The sequence below is a fragment of the Pyrus communis genome, chromosome 14 (assembly GCF_041283825.1).
Source record: "Pyrus communis isolate YQ-2024b chromosome 14, ASM4128382v1, whole genome shotgun sequence".
In the NCBI taxonomy this organism is placed as follows: Eukaryota; Viridiplantae; Streptophyta; class Magnoliopsida; order Rosales; family Rosaceae; genus Pyrus; species Pyrus communis.
Genome location: NC_142578.1, coordinates 3560137 through 3581532, shown reverse-complemented (window position 1 = coordinate 3581532; position 21396 = coordinate 3560137). Strand labels below are relative to the sequence as shown.

Sequence of the window (21396 nt, the reverse complement as noted above, 5' to 3'; positions counted from 1 at the left end):
TGCGACATTGGCGAATGCCTTATCAAAACGAAATGTCTCAGATGAATTCAAGGTGTCAACTTTAATGAGTTAGGTCGGCTTTTGGCACCATTGGATTAGGCAGAAAAATGGTTGCTTTCACCGCCACTGTTTGAATAGGCGGAAAGCACTTTTTCGAATGCTTTTAAAACGTTTCTATCAAATTTTAATAAAAATAACCGAATATATTTTTGAATTTTAAAACTACTTTTTATTCTTGATGCTATATGGAGAAGCATTTCCAAGTGTCTCGAGGATTATTTTGATAATAATCCTTGTGAATCGTAATATTGATACATAATTCGTTTGGAAATATTTTTAAAATGAATAAAAGCGCTTTTAATTAAAATTTGAAACCAATTCTTATTAAAAATTCAAGTAGATCTTGAAAAGCACTACAAGTGCTTCCTACAAAAGCAAATATCTAGTGCTTCTTTCAAAAAATATTTAAAGTGCTTTTAGGACCCAAAATCCATTTCACCAAAAACACTTTAATTTTCAATCACTTTAAAAGTAATTTCAAACGAGCCCAAACATATTTTACTTTTTCGGGTCAAAAAAGGGATTCACTGTGACCAGAATTCATGGTATCCACCGAAGAATTTGATATCAAGTGTCCTTTCCTCAAACCATAAGGACTATTGAAAGTGGAATAAAATGTGCATGTTAAACACACTCTGAAAGTCAAAACTTCCACCGAGTTTTCCTTCCTGTCCTTTGACTCTCCAGTTTTCCGCTTTCGAGCAGAGCCTTCAGGTCGGTTTATACAGACGAAAGCCGCGGTTTAGGTGCCACGAAAGTATATCCGCGGAAGTGCTCACCCGCGGTCGGTGTCGGAGCGGGTGAGTCGTCCAGAGTCATTGCAGTCCGGCACCGGTCAAAGTTGGGAGCACTTCTCTGGCCTCCAACTTCTTCCAGTTGATCGATCGAATAATGGATCAATGCTCAAGAGCCTACAAGTATACACAATGAAATTCACATAGAACGGTTCACAGGGTAAGCAGTCAAAAGGCAGTCACTAAATTTCTAACTACATATAATTTCTAAAGGAAAGCAAAGACAGGATCTTTGGCATTAACGCCTCGTTTCGCGTCTCTACTCGGATAAGATTAGATAACTCACTAGATTCAATATTCGTCAAATGAAAATATGGACCAACCGTGAAGCAGACTCCCTTACAATTGTAACAATTCTACCGTTTTTCTCGGGATTCGAAGGGCTAAGTTTCCTTAACAACTAATGCATCTATTACATTTAACTGGGACGAACTTTCGAAGTGGCATTCATTTCTTTGTTCAATACACGAGTTATCCGATCCAATCCTAAACACCAAACAAGGCCATAAAGACTGAGATTTAAAATCCCAGCAAGTTTTTTCTAGCAATTTTCAATTTAAATTCACTAAAATAAATTAAAAGAAAATAAAAATCACAAAAAAAGTACTGCAAGTTTCTTCTAGCAATTTAATTTGACAAATGATGTGGAACATGAACGATTCAACGGTCTAGATCACAACATATGAATCAAAGAAAGCTTTCAATATAATTTGTTCCTTTATCAAAGCATCGGTAACCAATTGAAAAAACCTCCGAAACCTAAACAATGCAACTGTCTGGATTACAAAATACTGAAGCTTTCAATATAATTTGTACAACCACTGACCACCGCCGCCGCCACCACCACAGCTTCCGATATCTGACGACATGAAAGGACGGAATACTCCTAAAGAATGCCTAAATTTTTCTTTCCTTCAGTAATCTACAACTCTATACCCATGCCATCCTACCCCAAAAAATGACAATGCCAAGGAAACCAACCACTCATACAGAAACCGGCCGCTCTCTTCGATCCTTGTGTAGGGCATTGAATCTCCTTAAAAATTGGAGAATCAAAGTAAAACACTGAAACAATATGAGAAAAATACACAGTAGACAACTCATTTGACCGTCGACAGGCAAGGCATTGGCAAAATGGCCACTCTAGGATGACTAATCTCTCCTTCACGATACAGGTGCTATGCTCAACTCAAGTGGCCTCAATGATTGTTGAACAATCTCCGTAACTGTTCTATTACGGCGGCAAACATCCGATAGGTCCTCAATTGGAACAGATAGAGCATTAAAGTTAGACCCAGACGCAGCATCTGACAATGCTTTCAAGAATCTCGAACGCTCAACTTCTGTCACAGCCGTCAAAGGAATTAAAGAAACACTCTCCTTGGCCCACTCTACTGACTGTGGCCCATAAGCTCGAGATAAAGATAGTAGTGTGTAGGTTACCTGTACGATGGGAAAGCACAGTGAAATTCCAGACATGTATCGAAACACATACGATCAATACTCATGCAGTTAACAGTGAGCGTAACAGTCGATGTTGATAATACAAGTGAAAAATTACCAGTTCTAGTCGGGAGCTTGGCAGTGCTCCTGTTAGTGAAGCAATTAAGATTCTTGTGATGCTGGACCCTCGAGGAATAATGACAGAATTCCTGATTGGTAAGTATTGTTTTCTCTCGGCAGAGTTTGCAAGATCAAATATATCGGATAAAAACGTTAATATTGACTTTGATGCCTCTCTGCAAAGAAGAGAATGAAAAGGTAAATAGCCATGCTCAACCAAAAAGATAATTGATATCAAACACGGAAAGAAAATGTCTCTGACGTTTAAGGACATAGTAACACCATGTACCAAAGATCACTTGATACATGCAGAATCAGAAATCTAACAAGGCTAAGTAGGAAGCTTCGACAGAGAAAAACTTCTAAATAAATAACAACAAACTTGAGATACAAAAACGGGAAGGCAAAGTTGTTGTGAAACAACAATAATTTCTTCAAAAAAGATCTCAGACTCAACTGCAACCAGATATTTAACTGAACATGGTAAAAACTAATTTTACTGAAAAAGTTGAGGTTGAGTTGAAATTACTACACATACAGTGATCTCTTGGAAATTGTTTGAATTTTCAAACTTCTATTTACATGGAGAGAGAGAGAGAGAGAGAGAGAGAGAGAGAGAGAGAGAGTACCTGTGCTGCACTGTAATCCCAATCAGCGAGCAATCTACTAATGATGGAAATACAGCAGATGGAATAAATAATTGAGGACAATAGCGAATGCATCTTGATGCCAACAGAAAACAATCATCTGCTATATCAGGTCTTGCAGTAAATTCCTGCAATATTTGTGCAAGTTAACTACAAGAAAGATAATATTTGAAAGAAAAAACAATTGCAGGCTCCAGCTCAATGAAAACTTACCTGAATGCTAGTGAGAAGATGTGTGGTGTGCACAAAAAGTGCTTCAATCAAACTTTTCAAATAATTTGCACAAGATGGGTCAGAACCAAATATCTGCAGCATAAGAAGCAACAAATGCACCAATTTTAATTTAAAAAAAAACAACAAAAAAGAAAAGGAAACAAAAATTCAGGTTTTTGGGTTTTAGCGGATGGCTTGCCTTTATAACTTCACTAGATAAATAGAGGAAGCATGGTTGGTGATGCTGTTGATATAAACCTTGAATCTCCTCCAGCATTGCTCCAATTGTAAATTTCATGTACCTTCCAGAAGTCCTCACCTATAGAAGGACAATGAGTAAGACAAGAAAGATTTCAATAATACACTACCAGACAATCAAATTAATATGGCTCACACAAGCCGCTAATGATAGAAAAAAGGGACACTCTCTAGATTAACTCTTCATCACATCATGTAAGGCAATGGAAAAAATTTTAAAGACCCACACACGAGGCGGCAGGCAAAAAGACAGGTACCATAGTTGAATCACATAACGCAATGCATTCAATGTATACAGTAGCAGGCAAAAATTCAAGTCTACAATAGCTTTAGTGAATTAAGTTTTAACATTTTAGAAGCTGGATCAATGAACTCACAGCATATTTGCAAGCTCGGCACAGAGACTCCATTGTCGGCATATCCCAAGCACGACTTCACCATAAACATTCAAAACATGCATAAGAATAAATAGAGATTAAGATATCAATACTGTAATGTGTTACACTACTAGGAATGTAGAAATACTTACATATCAAATATGGCTTTAAAAAGTGGCCATAGTCTTTGAATTGCATCTGCCACAGCTTCTGCATGATTCACATACCTAACGATGTATCCAAATCGATCGATGTGAACGGTTAAATCACGAGCAGGTTTGCTATTTAGCGTGTCTGGGCCTTGGCGGACAGCTTCCTGGTTATTGACAGCAGTAAATCAGCATATCACCAACACAAGGATTCATACGTAGATTTCCTTCTAAAACTGAAACACACCTGTAAAGGAGTAACAACAGGCAAGCACAAGGCCTCCAAAGCCCTCTTAGCTTGATCTGGGGGAAGTTCAGTAATGACCTTGCTGCATGCGATAGTCAAATAGACACTTGGATCAGCTGTATCATGCAAAACTACATAGATCATGCAACATTGGACGATGCAAAAAATAGTTACCTTAAGGCTTCAACTAGATGTAGTGAATCATCAGCAGAGACCTTAAAACTGCCTTCACCATTCACTGCCCTATGGTATATATGGAAGAGTCCATCCAAACATCCAGAGAGCTTTAACCGGCAATCTGCATCCAAATATAAAGCATCCATAGAGATAGAATTATCAACTATGAGGCTGACTAGGTTAGACAAAAAACTAAGGAAATTTTTTCTATTGGACTTATTCGATTTAGTACCATCACAAATCTGTCTAAATGCTACAGCTGCAGCTGCTGCAGAATCTTCAGATATACCCATGCCACTCATGAGGATATGTAGAACTGAAGGCAGTATGGACAGTCCGCCGGATGCAGCATCAAGCCACTTTGAATATGCTCCAATAGTTAAGCAAACTGCAACACTCTCCACGTGCAGGTAAAATGAATTTAGCACACCATATTAGACAGACTGGTGAAATATAACTTCTATAAAACATAACCACTCACGACAGATGGGACTATAACTAATAAAAATACATTACCTGTCTGAAGTAGTTGAGGATGCTGAGGTAGTTTTAGCAGCCTATCCATAACCTGTGCACATCAAAGAAAGCAAAATAGAAGTGAGTTTATGAGATCATAACTTTGGCATTAATTCAGTTTCAACTTCTATAGGACAATGGTGAAACTAGAAAAGATGTAGACATGAATTTGCACAACATCATACCTTGGGCATTACTTCAGCTTCTACTGTTGAAACATAAGTTGATATAGCCCGGATGCCGAACAAAGCAGCTTCCGCTGGGCGCCATTCACTTTGCTCATTGTGACAGCAAGCTGCAGCCTTAATAAAATGAAAATATCATGTCCAAAATGTAGCAGAAAAATAAAAAACGAATCTTACACAAAGAAACTAAAACAGCTAAAGCAGTAAAGGACCACTACGTCAGAGAGAAGACTAAGCATTCTTCAATGTATTAAATATTTTCCAAACATACCAGTTCTTTACAAGTTAATAAAATTTCAATGAACCCACATATAATTGATGTTTCAACAGAATATTTAATGAACTTTACATAAAATTGGAGTTACAATTAGAAAAAATCAAAACACACCTCATCAAGCTTCATGTAAAGAATTCTAAGTGTTGCATCACCCCCTAAAACTGATGCTGCATCAATTAAGACATCTGCAACAGCTGGGAACAATACAGATTCAGTCATGCTACATTCGAGGTCTCATCAAGAAGAGTATGAATGTGGAAGAGGCAAATAAACTGACATTCACATAAAATTAAAATTTAATATAAACAAAAACAAAAGACCAACTTTCTAGTGGGACTGTGATCTCCAACACCAGTGGTTTGGAAGAGGTTCAACATGAACATGCCTTTAATATATTTATAAGAAATTCACACATGGATGCACATTTTATCGGCTAGAAGTTGCCTTGCTTAAGGTTCCCAACAACAAAAATATATACTGCTATCCGATGCAAAATTAGGCAAGAAGTTGTGTTGCTTTCTATGCACTTCAATAATGAGAACAACTGCATAAAACTTTAGGCCAATTTTTTAGGGAAACTATAAGACAATGTCACACACCAAACAGAACAACTAGGAATTACCATATCTAGTCTGCTTAAACTCCTTAAGATCTTCATATGAAAGGTCCCGATAATCTTGAGGATATTGAATCCGAAAGCTTACCTGTCAATAGTTTCAGTTTCTCAAAGTTTAGTACAATAAAAGAATGTCAAAATGCATGTAATGTGGTATTTCATTAAGTTGAAGCTCAGTTTTAGGATAATTGACCATTTTCCCATAATGTACTTTTTATGATATATGAGAATCTTAATTCTCCAATATCTGCACACCCATTTAATTTATGTGACAAACGGTAATCACCCTGTATCAGATAATCATTTCTTTGGAGAACCACTAAGCAGAACACAGATACAAATATCAACACTAAAGAACAAATGTGGTTCTCTTTAGATGAATCCTAGGTTAACAAACTAAACTATTAGCTTGGTAAAATCACTTAATTATCATGAGAACAATTCAACACATAGTGGTATCATTACATTCAGAAAACAACACACATTACATTCAGATATTATCAATAGGTGTTTGAAACTAATGCCACAAATTACAATTTTAAAGCTTCTAAGAAAAAGAACTTACTAAGGATACAAGTGACTCATAAGCTGGACGAAAAACTTGCAGCCTTCTATTTCTCTCAGCTTCAATGGAAGATTCATTCACAAACGAAATATACGATTCCCTGGAAGGTTAGAGTTCTTATATTGAATGTCTTTTTAGTTTTAGACACAACCAAGTAGACTGTGATTCTAAAATGACTCACCTTCTGGTCAAGTTTACCTGGAGACTCTGCCAAAAGTTGAATGTCATGGAAGCAATATAGTACTCTGGGTGTGAAGCAACTTCCAATAATGCATGTACAATCAACATTGATTCATGTGAGCCTGAAGAAAAGATGTTATCAACCAAAAAGAAACAGATCAGACAAAGTTCAAAAAATTCAGGGCTCATAAGAGACGAAAAACATCCAACAATTCCTCGGAGAAGTTTTTGATAGCTGCTAAATATGTATACCAGTTGCAATAAGTTCAACATATGAATCACCCATGTCCGAAAATAAGCGAGCAATGGCCTTCACATCTTCCTCATCCTGAAAACAAGAATCGAGATAGGGGCAAAATAACCATCAATGAAGTTACTATTTTGCACTTAATTTTAATGATTAAGGGGTTGTTTGTTGAGCCTTATTTGTATTTTGTAGGTAAAAAAACACTTTTTAACCCAACTCCACACATGAAATACCTTTGAAGAATCTCTTAGCTGTCCCTTAAGATTCATTACTTGAGGGACAAGCACTTGAATTAAGGGCATCTGCACAGAAACACCACCAGAGCTTCCAGCTGCTGTATAGTGTATCAATTCAGATATAACTGCAATGAAAAAGAAACCAAGAGGGGAAGCAAAATAAGAAAATCCACCCGAGGGTAAGGCAGAAATTGATGAACACACACAGTAACTGAATAAAATTTACAATATGGCTTTGACAGAGAAGCAATGTGAAGGACATAAACTAGAGAGCTGAGTAAACAGATTTCGATACTACACCATCCATGCAGAGACAAATGCTAAAACATTGACAAGAAATAATTTGACGATAATATTGAACTGAATGTCAGAACATAACAAGGATTATAGACGACTTAAAAAGAAACATCGTTAAGCACATTCTATTCAAGGAAATGTAATATATTTACAATAGTACTTTCAGTCCCATATTTGCCACATCTTTGATGTAAGAAAATTTAACATGCAATCAGAACAATGCCCATTACTAACATTCTGCATTACCTACAAATTGATTGGCAACTTTCTAGATAATACCTACTTCAAAAAATTGACATACTAAGCAACAAAAAAATTCAAACTACCCTTTTAAATATCTTTAGATATAGAACCTCCAAATGTTGAAATTGAAACACTTTACAGAGCCAAATCGATCCAAAAAAAGTCTGTTGGAAGTTCTACCACGAAATTTACACCTCAACAAATTATAGAACTACATCATAAAAAAGAACTATAACACTATTAAAAAAAGAGCAAGATGTTATGAAAGCATATTCAAAATTCAAACAAGTTGGATTTATTGGGTGCTTGTATCACTGCTATAAAATTGTCATAGTAAAACAAGCTGAAAACACAAAAGTATCATACAGTTTTCATCAGCTTATCAAACTTGTTTTTACCATTTACTGCGGCCTCTGAAAGTAGCTCAGAATTCAAGCTTGAGAGGGCTGTGAGCACCAATGGATGGGATGCAAGCACAGATCCAGGGATCCTGAAACCCACAATAGTTCATTTAAGTACCATGAATTTCTATCAGTCACCCTGTAAGAGGAGAAGTCATACCACAACACAAGATGAAATTTGGGACTATCATATCAACAGCCACAAACTATACCAATTTTATAAGAACAACAATTACACTGATGTGACATGTGTAGATCTATGGATATTGAAGAACAGGCTTCAACTATAACAAGCATTGCATAAATCTCAACTTGCAAAATGTACTGCAGTATGTGCCACTACAAAAATGATTTCCAATTTCAGTATTATAACCAACACGTGCAGGGAAGTACAATGCATGTTTGATACCATATGGAAATAAGCGCACACATGCAAGAACTTGAAAGGACTTCTTCTCAAGTTTAATGCCTGAATTGTACAACCAATTATGCACTCATATACACTAGAAGGATGTAATATATGATCCACAAATTGGCTATTGGTGAATCCACAGATTCAAGGCACTCCACATACAAATGCCCACAGTAAAACTTCACATCGCAGATCATTGAGGTATATTCAAGTGAGATCTTTGTAATAAGGCAGTAAGATCCTAGCAAGTGATCTTTTCCATGGAAGAGACCTCCAACCTCCACATTACAAGACGTTTGGAATCATCTCTCCAAACAACCGCTCAAACCAAAATTGTTTTGTCACTTGGGTGTCACTGTGATGCCTTAATTAATATTCCAATAGACTATACAGCCTCTAGACACGACTCCTATAGGAAACCACATTATCTCAGATATGCAAAGCCTTGATATGTTAAAAATGACAAAGCTCTAACATATCTAATTACATTCCTTACACAAAAGGTTATATATCTATATATGTTATACATACACATATATAAAAGGCGGGAGAGAGAGAGAGAGTGAGAGAGAGAGTTCATACCCATGCTTCAGTCGAAGCCAAGAAGCAAATGCCTCAAGAACCTGAAAAACCAACCAGCAAAACGATTAAAAAAAGGCACTCTACCAGCCATTAGAAGCAAGTCTCAAATATCAGCAAAGTGTAACTTATACAATTCTGAATAAATAATTACCTGCTCCTTAAGCTCATTAATATTCAAACAGGCTGTCAGGATGTTTAGAGCAATCTCCATTTGTGAAGTAAGCTCTTTTTCAAATTGGCGGCGTCTTTCCGGGCGAGCTGCAATTTTGTAATTGAATACTTCCTGATTTTAAATCCCAGAAGAAAACAAACATGGTGAAAAGGTAGGCATCTGTCAATCAACTAAAGTTTTAAGAAAACATACATTGTTTGGACTAATATATGAGACCACTACATGAATTCTCCCCAGCAAAAAGTAATGAAAAGACAGAAGAGCATGATGCTGAACATCATAGGAATCATTACGAAGGGAACGGTATGCTTTAGAAAGGACATCCATTATTTCTGGAAGTGTACAAAACACTTTCATCATATTACACACAGAAGGTTTAAATCAGCCTTGTCACACACGGTTGCACACTACAGTGCAAATATAAAGTCAGCAAGCATCATATTTATATAGTTATATACCTCAGGCAAAACTGTTAGTAACTCCAAAAATCCTGGTATAAACTCTGGATGCAAATTCATCTCCTCACGAAGCCACTTCACAATACCACCATCCCCCCAATCTTCAGTGCTAACATGTACAGCCAAAGCAGCCACAGCAATGCTAATCTACAAAGACAGATAGTTGAGCTTAATATCCTCTTGGGATCATAAAATCTGATGAAACAGCATCAGAGAGAGTTCTAGATGGTACCTGAGTTCTGACTTTAGGGGGGCCTTTGTGGAATTTTCTCAATAAGTTCTGCATTCAAAACATTTGAAACTTTCAATACTGTAAACAAACAATTGAACCATTTTTCATATAGATAAAACAGGTCCATGACACCGACAAAAGACACAATCGAACCATTCTTCATATAGACAAGCAATCAAACCATAGCTTACTCAATTCTCACTGAAATTGTCAATGGATAGTGGATACTCACTCACATTTAACGAATCACGTAATGGGCAAAAAGCTTCAGACTGTAGTTCTTCAAAATCTTGTTGTACCTAGACACGATACAAAATGAACTAAGAATCTATACATACGCAACCAATACAACATAAACAAGGTGTACACATTTTGAACATAAGATCTTTTAAGCATCTATGGAAACAGGACCCAATAAAGCATGTGCATGAACATTGACAGGCAACTCTAAGGAGAAGAGAAATACCTTGCTTCTAAGGGTCTGCGAACAAAATATTAAAGTTTCTAGATTGCTAGTTGCATCATGAAGCAAGTTATCAGCAACCTAAGAAAAAGAAGCACAGTAATGTTCAGAAAACTCAACAGTAGCAAATTCAGCTAACAAAACCCATATACAAAAAAATAAAAAATAAAGAGAATAAATTCAACTTTTGTTTTGGCCTCAAGTAATTAATTCAACTTAGAGAGCAAAATTTCGTATAATCTAACAGGTACAAGGATAGAATTGAAACACCAATAACCATTAAAACAGTAATTTGTGCAAGAAACTTTACATGGAAACCACAAAATTAAAAGAAAATAAGGACTTAGGGAAATAAATTTAATATATCTAGTTGCATAAAAGAAAAAAAGACTAAACTGCTGGTTTACCTTTACCCTCATATACAAAAAGTGAAAATTTTGAAAGAGATATTTATCATTGATTAAGAAAAAGGTTAAGGGTATAGATTTAAAGCTTACTAGCTGTGTACAATAAATGATCAGTTCACTGTTCAAATATACTTGTAAACTCACATCATCTTTGTTTCTTAAGCTCAGTATTTGAGTATATTTCGTTTTACGTTGTTCTCAGGCTCATAGATGAGCTTCCCATTATAGATATAAAGAGATGCCACAACCAAAATCGATCGATTCTGCAAGGTAAAACCTTTCGGATCAAAATTTTCTCACAAACCAACGAGAGCAACAAATTGCTTCCCTCTCGCATATTAAAAATGAAATACATAAGAAAATAAGTAATGCTTCTGACCCAAAGCATACCCCTCAACTCAGATGATTGACCAAAACCCTAAAATTGAACTCATTTAATTCAAATGGAACGAACTAGGGATTCCAAACTACTCAAAATCCAATCCCATCACGAGTGACAAAAACACCAAACTAATCACAGAAATTCCAGCATATACTAAGCGAAAATCGAAACGAGAACCGAACATCAAACTCTCACAAGCTACAGCCACCGATCAAAAACTTCAAAAAGCCGAAAGGAGAATTCAAATCAACAAAAACAGAAAGTGAACGGAAAAGCACCTGCCAGGCGTCGAGCGTCCGCTGGAAGTCCTGCAGCCAGCGATCGGCCTGCAGGCGGACGCCGTCGTCGGGGTGATGGTAGAGTGCGTTGAGGGCGTCTTTCACTGTGTTCTGGAGCTCCATGGTTCGTCGTCGCACCTGCTCTCCGAGCTCCCTCTTCGCACTTGTTCGATTCGTTCCTCTTTCTTGTCTTTTTTCTACCCCCCCAAAAAAAGTGAGAAGTCGAGGGGTTTTTTGGAGCTGCCTTGGCCGTCGGATCTGCGTGCCGATGTTTGACTCTTGGTCAATACGATTAATCGGGTAGAGGGCTGTGTGTGTAAATATGTGTTTTTTGGGTCAATTTGTGTAAATATATTATTAGCTTGTTTGAATTAAAAGAGATGTTTGGTCGATGGGGACACGTGTCGCGTGATTCGGATGTAACTAGGAGATCAAGATCCTCTCCTGATCTAAGGATGAGGATCTTCCTGACCAATAAGTGTGGGCAGTTGGATGAAAATCCAACGGCTACAAGCAGGGGGTTCCTTTAAAGTTATAATAATTATAACCGTTGGATTTTCATCCAACGGCCCACATTTCTTGATCAGGAGGATCATCATCCTTAGATCAGGAGAGGATCCTGATCCGTAACTAAGTGATCGGATTTGGGTCCCATTGGTCAGATCACAGATTGGTCCATGTGAAAAATCAACAACAATAATCAAACTTTATTCCACTAAATTCCTCAATGGTTTAGAACCGAACAACAACCAAACCGCACCAGTTTGAATATTTTGCGGTGGCTAAAAACGAACATAAAATTGCTCATCAAATATTATAATATATTGTTATTTCTCTTTCTTGTAAATAAAAAATTGTATGTTCGGATATCATTAATGGTATTTAAAACCTAAAACTCAAGAAACCTAAACGTAGTTGAGTTGGTTCGAGTTGTATATTATTTTTATGCATTCGAATATTCATTTGTCTCAATAGACTCATCTATTAGTAACATCTAAGTAATAATATCCTACCTTTGCTAAAGGGTCACAAAACAATATTTTAGGAGAAATTTTTCTATATGGTTGTCTGTATGCTACACCTTTTATATAGGTGAGACCACGAGGACGAAATTATGTGCTTAAATTAACGAGGAGATTCCTAGTTTGTGAATACGGACGATGGCGAAAACGTAATTTACTTAAATATAACAAAAAAAAAATTAAATGCATTCGATCACATAAAATGCATGAATGATTGTCTCCAATGCGTTTTGTATGAAATTTTAGAAGAATTTCTGTAAAATTATATGTGCAAAACAATAATCTTTTTTTTAGTAAAATAGTTTTTAATAGCAGTAGGCCTGTTTGCTGAGGAGGAGGCCCAATATGTGACTCAGGTCAGGCCTTCTCTGCTACAGTCTTTTTGGGCTTCGGCTGTTCGGCCCACCGACTGTCCAACCCGAAAATGAATCCGAACCGGAATCACGGGTCAAACCAAGTAAAATGCTTTTTTATCCGTTTGGAAAATTAACGAAACCAGCATGCGCCGTAGCAATTTTGCCTCCAACCCGCTCTTCTTCTGCTCCAGAGCAACACAGTAGAGAGAGAGAGAGAGAGAGAGAGAGAGAGAGAGAGTTAGAGAGAGAAAAAGAGAGAGGAATGGCTTCGCCGACCGAAACTCCATCGGCGAACATCTACATATCGCCGGAGTGGTCCGAGGCAGTAGACTGTATAGCGTACGATTCAGTCACTTCGCGGCCTCCCATTGCCTTAGTATGTGGTGCCAAAAACTGCGGAAAATCCACCTTTTCCCGCCACCTCCTCAACATTCTTCTCCGGAGGTCAGTCAGCTGCTCAGCTCCCTTCCCCCTCTTTGTACTCGTTGATTAAATTCACGGCTCAGATGATCAGTTTTTAGTAAAAGTTGATTTCTTTGTGTTTGTTTTCGTGTTAGCTGAATTGGGTCACCTTATTTACCTGAATTTTATCTAATTTGGAAGCAAAATTTACTGAAAGTTTTCATCTTTTTTTACTGAGTTTGTTCTGAATTTGAATTTTGATTGGGGCATTTTTACCATGTTTTTTTCTGTAATTTTGTTTTCAGGTATAAAAAAGTTGGTTACTTGGATACAGATGTTGGTCAACCTGAGTTCAGTCCTCCTGGTTTTTTGTCTCTCACTGTAGTAGATGAAGTCACTCCAGGCAATTGCTTATTTTCTGCACTTATTGTGAATAATTTGCTCTGGAATTTAAAAGGATTGTTAATCATGTATTCATGTTAGATGAGCGGTTTTGTTCGGTTTGATTGCTAATCGAGTGTCCTTTTCTTTTTTGGTTAAAATTAGATTTGACAATCCCGCATCTGAAGACACCGAAGAGGTATGAACAGTTTTCTGCCTTGTTATGGTTTTGAACTTGTTAGAAGAAGTGGTTATAGTACTTACCATGTAGTAGATGACAATTATATAGGGCTGAATACTTGTTATTTGAGACTGCATGAATATGACCTTCCTTTGGAGCAAGGTTACTTTGTTTTTTGCTAGTTTCAAGCTGAGAAAAGGGTTTGTCATATTCTTTACCATAAAGATTTCAATTTAGCTCATCAGTGTTGTAGCAGATTTTGGTTCTTTATATAGTATTTGGAATAGTAGTGTAGAAGCTTGAGAAAAATTGAGGAATTTAGGAGCAAGACAATTGGTATGAAAATTAGGACTTACTAAGGGTTCAGTGAAGAGTTTAGTTGCTCTATAGTCAAAGCTGTATGCATTCGTAAAGATCACAAAGTATCAACTAGACTTGGAGTTAAAATTATAATTACAAAGCTGGAAAGGTTCTGTTCACGAAATTTGAAATGGGAAGTAGCTGCAACAACTACGAATCTGTTATCAACATTCCATGTAACTAGGATTAGTTAGCCTGAGTTCAGTCCTCCTGGTTTTGTATCTCTCTCTCTCTCTCTCTCTCTCTCTCTCTCTTTCTCCCCCCCCCCCAACTGCTATGCACGGATTTTGTGATGCTAGGTCTGATGTAATGGACGAAAGGAATCTTGGAATCTGATGACTTATCATTTCTTCCTTTTTCTCAGATGTCTTTTCTTTGGTGATGTTTCTTCGAAGACGAATCCTACAACATACTTGAATTCTATATTCGCTTTATATGATTATTATAAGAAGGAATACTGCTTGTTTAACCAGAGTGATAGACCTACCAAGAAGATCGGATTGCCTCTTGTTGTGAATACACCTGGCTGGGTGAAAGGTATGCTCTTTTACTTGGCCAATTACTCCTCTTTTTTAATTGTCATTGAACACGTTCTCCCAATCTGTAGTTTTGTTTGCTTGTTTGTTTGTCTTTCGCTTGGTCAATTGCCCCCCTCTTTGGTTCTTTCGGTAGATTATATTATGAACTAAGATTTGTGCAAGTTCCACCCTAGCCATGTACCATTTGAGGCAAAGGCCAAGTGGCTATTTTATGAATCTTCTTTTGATGATTATTGCCTGGTTGGATATGAATATTATATATGATTTTCTTATTCCTCTTGTGTACTAGGTGTTGGTTATGATATATTGGTGGATATGTTGAGGTATATTGCCCCTACCCATGTTGTTAAAATAAACATATCGGCCGAGAGTAAGAATCTACCAAGTGGGGTATTCTGGTTAGATGAGGATCATGACGCTATGCTCAAGCTGATAGAGATCAATTCAGCTCGTCAGGACTCTTTCAATAGATCGTAAGTTCTTAGCGTCTTCAAGAATATCTGGAAACTTTTATTTTTGATGCTGCTTATTTGTACTGTTTTTTTTAATTTCTTTTCCACGATTCCAGTGCATTGATTAATTTTAATTTCATTATCATTATTATTATTTTTTTAATTCGAGAATCATTTATCGATTGATTAATTTTACTTTCATTATTATTATATCTAAATTCTCATTAGTTTCAGATCAAGTACCAAATCTCTTTAGTATGTTCCTTAACGTATTTGTAGGAGGTGATCACTTATAGTTAAGCTTAGAAGAATTCCTCTTTTATACAAGATCATTGAATCAAGTTATCAAGTGTCAGTCATTTGCATAAATTATTTTGCTTCTTAAGTAGCATATGCTGGCTAGAAGACATGGGATTGTATGGATGTGCTGGACGTCTCTGTGACATATTAGCTTTGTTGTGCTGCAGGATTCTAGTACAAAAGGATGCACACCTGTTGCGTGATGTACGAATAATGGCTTATTTCAGGCAGTGCTTTTCAAGTGGCCTGAACATTACTACAATCAAAGAACTTGCTAATGCTTTGGCCTCTCAACCTCCTTATGAAGTTCCAATATCTAGCATTAAGATTAGACATCTCCATTGTCAGGTCAGTTCTAAGTTCTGACTGTTGATCTGCTCACTGCAGATTTTAGAAATTTTAAAATCTTGGTTTCTTTTCCGTGTACTAGTAAATTTTGCATTTATACCTGTTTTCTGTAAGGTTGTTTAGAACATTTAAGAGAGAGCCTTACTGGTGATTACTTTTATACCTTGTATCCTTGATTTTTGTATCAACAACCAAGGGAATTACTGTTAATTGTTATTATTATTATTTTCAATTAAGGCTTGTAATAATTAGTTCTTTTATGCTAGGTCCCAGGTGCTGAGATCTTCTACAGTTTGAACGCAACCATTGTTGGGTTGGCAGTTAGCTCTGAAGGATCAAAGGATTTACCTTGGTGTGTTGGTCTTGGTAGGTTTCTTTGTTTTGCAACATTTTGTCAATTATATTTCATCTAATATATAGGTGTGGATTTAATTGCAAATTTGCAGAAAAATTAAGAAACTTGGTTTAGTGGTGGCAGTAAAGTCCATCCTGTAGGTTTTTATGTTTATGTTATTAGAGATCCAGGTTTGTATTGTTGGTGCGATGCAGATATATAGATAGGTCGAAGCAATCAATGTGAACTAAGGTTCTTATGCATTTCAGTTGATGCCCTTCTTAATTAGGAATTGTGAGAGGCATTGACACTTTCAAAGGCTTGCTATATGTGATAACACCGGTTCCAAGAGGCACTCTGGAGAAGGTCGATCTATTTCTGCAAGGTTATATCCAAATTCCTATGGTGTTGTTGCAGGTAACTGAACCCCTCCCATGTAATAGATGTTTTAGACGTTTGCTTCTTTGTAGTCTCTCACATGCATTAAAATTTGGATTCTTTTCCCTTTTCCCAGTACAATATGATCTTATAGCAGGATGAAACGTTCTTGTTACATGGATAGTCAATCAATCAGTTTCCCACTATTAGAGGGGATGCTATGAGCATAGGAAAACACCGACTGGCGTGTACCATACCCTTCACAGAATTTCACTGGGACAATATTGCTATATTGATTAGCATCATGTTAGGGGAGTTTATACAAACAGCTAGGAGAATGTTATGGGCATGTCCTCAGTAGTATACACATAAGCACTCACAGTCTCACACACACTGAACAAAATCAGAATCCTTTCGTTGGCCAGCTACATTTTGCTTTATTGGAAATCTAACGAAAAACTTGATTTCTGATATTATCTGAACCGTAAAAGACTCAATGACCTTCTAACTTCCTTGACCTGCATTCATATCTCCAAATGAAAGGTATCCCTTACATTCAATGAAACAGGACTGGCGTAAGGCCTCACCTAACACATATATCTTCTATCTCATCCAATCTTATCGAAGTGCTAATTCTGTAAAAATCTTCGGAGGAGCAAGATTCATAAAAGTTGATCTGTTCCTCTTGTTGAATCAACTGAATTTTCAGGTCCAGGGATGCATATCGCCTTATATGTCTGCGAATGTTCTGTCTACAAGCTAAAGCTCATCCACAGTTCACAGTTGATTGGGGTTATAACAATTAAGCGAAGTAGTTGCCCACTGTGCAAGCGACGTCAAGCAACAGGGCAGCTTCCTGCATTATGTAATTCCAAATTGATGCTTACACAATTAAACAAATGTATAACAAACTTAAAGTATCTGTTGAAACTCTTACACTTACCTAAAAACATTCTCATTATCGATACTTGACTTGTAATGTTGTTGCTGTGAGTTGCCGAATTGCAATTTCAAATTTACTGTCGTTATACTCTTCTGTACAGTTCGGTTAGCAAATTACTGGGCGGTACAGAAAGGCAACGTAAATGCCGAATGGGTCGGTTGAAGTTTCATCATCGACATTCTACATTTCTACTGGAGTAAGTAGCATGGCTGTATTGTATAGAAGCCATGTTTCGTAGATGACAAATCTATAAGCAATTTGCAGTAGGGTGTGAATGAATGTATGTCTGATCTCTAATGTTTTGGTGGAGCTATGTATGGAGTAGAAGCTACATACGGGAATTTAACATGTTTTTCTGATCCCTAATTTTTCCCGTTAATGTGAAGAGAATAACGAATCTGGCTATAATACTTGCATATTTATATTCTTCGATTTTGTTTACTTTTTATTTCCATATAATTCTTAATTTCGAGGCTAAATTGCATTGGTAGTCTGCGTATGAGAAACTTAAAAAACACATTGTATTATTGGTCTGGAATGCCACATCGAACATTTTGAAATTCGAGAAATGGCCCAAGGCTTTAGGATAGACTTACATCCCTAACACCCCAAGATTTCTTTCTGGAACACAGAGCATTCCAAGTTGGACAAATCAGTGGCTCAAAACTCCCTTCCCAGAAAACGCTGATGTTTAAGACAAATCCAGTTGGTTGGAAAGTGCATGATAGACCGTTATTTCAGGTACACGCTAAGCCTAAGAACCGCCATTTTTGTCAAATCCAAATTTTCTTGTATTTTTCTATGTATAGGCAGCAAAATTCCACCACCCAAAATTTAAAACCTTGATTTGGAAAACCTAGCCCTCTCCTTCTTTTAGACACTTTACACACAGACAGAGAGAGAGAGGTCATGATCTCGGAACGCTTTCGTGCTCCGCCAAGGTCATGATCTTCCATCTCGCCACCGCCCAATAAGCACTTTTGAGAGGAAGCACTTTTGACACCATTTTCGCATTCTCCTTCTAGCTTCCAAACGAATTCAGATACGGATTAGGCCAGCATTTGTTTGGTTTTATGGTTGTTTTCGTGTTTGAAGAGCGCGAAAGCAACATGACAAAGCGATCTTTTACTCGTTATGTTGAGCAAGAGCTGGGCAGGCTGCCACATTTCGTGGTCTACGCTTTGCTCGAATGGACGCTGATCATTCTGCTCTTCGTTGACGGGTTCCTTGCGTTTGCTGCCAATGAATTCTCCAAGTTCTTCGAGCTGCAAATCCCCTGCTGGCTCTGCACCAGAATCGATCACATTCTCGTACATAGAGACCAAGATTTCTATTACAATGACTCCATTTGTGAGGCTCATAGGAAAGATGTTTCGTATCTTGCTTATTGCCACAACCACAAGAAACTGTCTGATATAAGAAAAATGTGCGAGGCGTGCCTTCTTTCGTTTGCTACGGAGAAAGAATCTGACTGCGATACGTACAAGTCCTTAGTTGGGATCTTGCACAAGGATCTTGAGTGCTTCGTCGAGGATGATCACCACCAAATTCAGCTGAGTGTGCCTGCGGCAAGGACGTGGGAGGAGGGGGCAGGGCAGGTTGAGAAGAGCAACAGCATTGTTTGCATTTCATGTTCGTGTTGTGGCGTGCCATTGAAGATGAGCTCCACTTCCAACTCCTACCCGAAGGGGAAAAATGGCAGCGCATTAGCACAAGCTCCCGCGCCTTCTCCACGAGCACCCTTGAGAAGTGATGATCGCAGCTTGGACTTGCCCCACATTCGGTACACTGAACTCAAACTCATGTCGGACAATGAGTCCGAGCTTCCAGAGGACGAGTATGAATCACAACCACCTAATCGTGTCTCTCAGTGTGAGTTAAACGTAAAAACTTGACATACATTATCTGCTCAAGTCCTTGTAAATTTATTTATATGCCTTCATTCTCTTTTGATTTATTCAGTCGAAAGGCCATATTCATTTTCTTTTGATTTATTCAGTCGAAAGGCCATATACAAGCATAGCCGTGCAAAAATTACTTCCCAAACTTGTTTAAGTGTCGTTTTTTTCTTTTCTTTTTTTCTGATTTTCGCAACCATGAACTGATTCGGAGGATGGAATTTGTGCAGCAGTCAAGGAAGATCCCAAAGCTGCAACAGTGCCATTGTTGACAGAAGGTGAAGATTTGGCTGATGATGCAAACAGGACTCCTCTTTTTGGTAAAGGAAATAGGTTTTTCGGAATCCCACTTACAGATTCAGCTACAAACAGTCCTAGGGTGGCAATGAGGATTTCAAGGAAATCGCCACTTGAAAAAACCGGCGAGTATGCCTTAGAATCTGTCGAGGGAAGCACTTCAAATGAGGCAGAGTGTGATTCCATTTTGCACCGGTTGAAGAGGCAGGTCCGGTTAGATAGGAAGTCGCTGATAGCATTGTACATGGAGCTAGACGAAGAAAGAAGCGCTTCGGCTGTGGCAGCGAACAATGCAATGGCTATGATCACCCGGCTACAAGCAGAGAAGGCTGCTGTTCAGATGGAAGCCTTGCAGTATCAAAGAATGATGGAGGAACAGGCGGAGTACGACCAAGAAGCACTGGAAGCGACGTATGATCTGCTTGCCAAGAGAGAGGAGGAGCTCAGACTTATAGAAGCTGAAGTAGAGGCGTATAGAGAAAAATACGGATTGCTGAAGGAATTCACCTACGAATCTGGTGATGAGGGCAGAGGGAAAAATGACTGCGGCAGTTCTCCCGGCGAGCCTAATGGCGAAAACACACAAAATGATCAATCAAAGGAGGAGAACTTAGAGGGAGCCCTTGCTGAATCTTTGAAGCCTCTGAAGGGGGAGAAAACCTACCTCCTGGGTCGGTTGAAGAAACTCGATAAGAAAACCAACTCCGCTAAGGGGTTCTATTCTTTGCAGGGCCCTGACGGTCTGAATCATACGGATGATGAGATAGGTAACATATTCGAACATACACACATGAGGTCACGCGTACACATTACATACATATTTATGTACACGCACACGCTTACACGCGCAGAAGTACAATACGAGCATGTCATCTCTTTTGTATTTCGAACAAATGACCGATTTATGCTTCGAATATGGCAGGAAATGGAAGTAAAGCTGCTCTAACAAGGCAATTGTCGTTGTTGTCTCATCTTAGTGAAAGGGTGAAGGCCCTTGAGTCAGACACAGGATTCCTAGAGCATGCAGCTAAGACACTTGAGAAACATAGTGAAGGAACAAAACTTTTGACAGAGATAACTCAAAACTTACAGAAGCTTCGGCATCTCGTCATGATGCCCCCGGAGGAAAACAGCGGGTTACCGTAAATATTTCGTCGTCCTAATAGTCCCGAACTTCCGATGGTAAAATTGCTTATAATCCTCTTACCAATTCTACTACTTCTACATGGTTTACAGGATAGCATTTTTCTCTTTGATCGGATAGCTTGAAATTTCAACTCATTTGTAATTGTTTTGCGTTTATAAGGATGCAAGGATATTGTTGGCCATGCCAGAGAAGGTAGAAAAGGTGAGGCCAAAACGTCACAGCTGAGGAGCAAACCCCGCCGCGGAGGACCAGGCGAACCTCCGCAGACGGATCGCTCGAAGTATACATGTTTCTTGTCCACCAGAGAGTTTTTCTGTTACACTAGAGTTGTTGCTTCATGTATGGATCCCAAAGCATATGAATTTTCTGTGCTCGTATTCTCTTTCTAAATAGAGTTTTTCTCTCTCCATGGAGCCACGTCGGT

At 38.0% G+C, this 21396-nt stretch overlaps 3 protein-coding genes across 7 annotated transcripts; 2 read left to right on the top strand and 1 right to left on the bottom strand.

The window, feature by feature from the left end:
- Positions 1 to 1537: 1537 nt before the first annotated feature.
- On the bottom strand, positions 1538 to 11882 carry LOC137712984 (transportin MOS14). 4 transcript variants are annotated; one of them, XR_015955747.1, is made up of 27 exons: positions 11635 to 11847; positions 10571 to 10648; positions 10341 to 10403; positions 10105 to 10152; positions 9873 to 10019; positions 9394 to 9525; positions 9243 to 9283; positions 8246 to 8337; positions 7305 to 7432; positions 7077 to 7152; positions 6826 to 6946; positions 6645 to 6744; positions 6086 to 6167; positions 5575 to 5657; positions 5187 to 5303; positions 5002 to 5053; positions 4718 to 4873; positions 4483 to 4606; positions 4309 to 4390; positions 4065 to 4228; positions 3913 to 3967; positions 3477 to 3596; positions 3278 to 3370; positions 3047 to 3192; positions 2416 to 2593; positions 1964 to 2297; positions 1538 to 1890 (listed from the first exon to the last, which is right to left on the bottom strand). XR_015955747.1 is itself a non-coding variant. In XM_068452205.2 (26 exons), exons 1-26 carry the CDS (start codon positions 11755 to 11757, stop codon positions 2019 to 2021), a joined length of 2880 nt encoding a protein of 959 aa, XP_068308306.1. In that variant the 5' UTR covers positions 11758 to 11882; the 3' UTR covers positions 1538 to 2018. The 4 variants fall into 4 exon arrangements, 3 of the variants coding, with proteins under 3 accessions (XP_068308306.1, XP_068308307.1, XP_068308308.1); XM_068452205.2 differs by having other exon boundaries at positions 1538 to 2297; positions 11635 to 11882; XM_068452206.2 differs by having other exon boundaries at positions 1538 to 2297; positions 5575 to 5648.
- Positions 11883 to 13112: 1230 nt separating this feature from the next.
- On the top strand, positions 13113 to 17799 carry LOC137712586 (polynucleotide 5'-hydroxyl-kinase NOL9). Its single transcript, XM_068451682.2, has 9 exons — positions 13113 to 13456; positions 13720 to 13817; positions 13961 to 13994; positions 14701 to 14873; positions 15165 to 15348; positions 15795 to 15975; positions 16242 to 16341; positions 16599 to 16726; positions 17397 to 17799. The coding sequence occupies exons 1-9, from the start codon at positions 13119 to 13121 to the stop codon at positions 17448 to 17450; spliced, it is 1290 nt and encodes a 429-aa protein (XP_068307783.2). The 5' UTR covers positions 13113 to 13118; the 3' UTR covers positions 17451 to 17799.
- Positions 17800 to 18455: 656 nt separating this feature from the next.
- On the top strand, positions 18456 to 21377 carry LOC137712585 (putative myosin-binding protein 5). 2 transcript variants are annotated; one of them, XM_068451680.2, is made up of 4 exons: positions 18456 to 19502; positions 19759 to 20592; positions 20748 to 21007; positions 21132 to 21377. In XM_068451680.2, exons 1-3 carry the CDS (start codon positions 18704 to 18706, stop codon positions 20969 to 20971), a joined length of 1857 nt encoding a protein of 618 aa, XP_068307781.1. In that variant the 5' UTR covers positions 18456 to 18703; the 3' UTR covers positions 20972 to 21007; positions 21132 to 21377. The 2 variants fall into 2 exon arrangements, with proteins under 2 accessions (XP_068307781.1, XP_068307782.1); XM_068451681.2 differs by having other exon boundaries at positions 18475 to 19502; positions 19762 to 20592.
- The last annotated feature ends 19 nt before the right edge of the window (positions 21378 to 21396 follow it).

Excerpts from the sequence above, each read along its gene's own strand:
- LOC137712585 (XM_068451680.2), top strand. The coding sequence starts at position 18,704 with ATGGTTGTTTTCGTGTTTGAAGAGCGCGAAAGCAACATGACAAAGCGA. Across the intron at positions 19,503-19,758 it reads ACCTAATCGTGTCTCTCAGT|CAGTCAAGGAAGATCCCAAA; the intron begins GTGAGTTAAACG and ends GAATTTGTGCAG. Across the intron at positions 20,593-20,747 it reads TCATACGGATGATGAGATAG|GAAATGGAAGTAAAGCTGCT; the intron begins GTAACATATTCG and ends CGAATATGGCAG.
- LOC137712586 (XM_068451682.2), top strand. The coding sequence starts at position 13,119 with ATGCTTTTTTATCCGTTTGGAAAATTAACGAAACCAGCATGCGCCGTA. Across the intron at positions 13,457-13,719 it reads CTCAACATTCTTCTCCGGAG|GTATAAAAAAGTTGGTTACT; the intron begins GTCAGTCAGCTG and ends TTTTGTTTTCAG. Across the intron at positions 13,995-14,700 it reads CATCTGAAGACACCGAAGAG|ATGTCTTTTCTTTGGTGATG; the intron begins GTATGAACAGTT and ends CCTTTTTCTCAG.
- LOC137712984 (XM_068452205.2), bottom strand. The coding sequence starts at position 11,757 with ATGGAGCTCCAGAACACAGTGAAAGACGCCCTCAACGCACTCTACCAT. Across the intron at positions 10,649-11,634 it reads GGACGCTCGACGCCTGGCAG|GTTGCTGATAACTTGCTTCA; the intron begins GTGCTTTTCCGT and ends TCTTTTTCTTAG. Across the intron at positions 6,168-6,644 it reads ATGAGTCACTTGTATCCTTA|GTAAGCTTTCGGATTCAATA; the intron begins GTAAGTTCTTTT and ends AACTATTGACAG.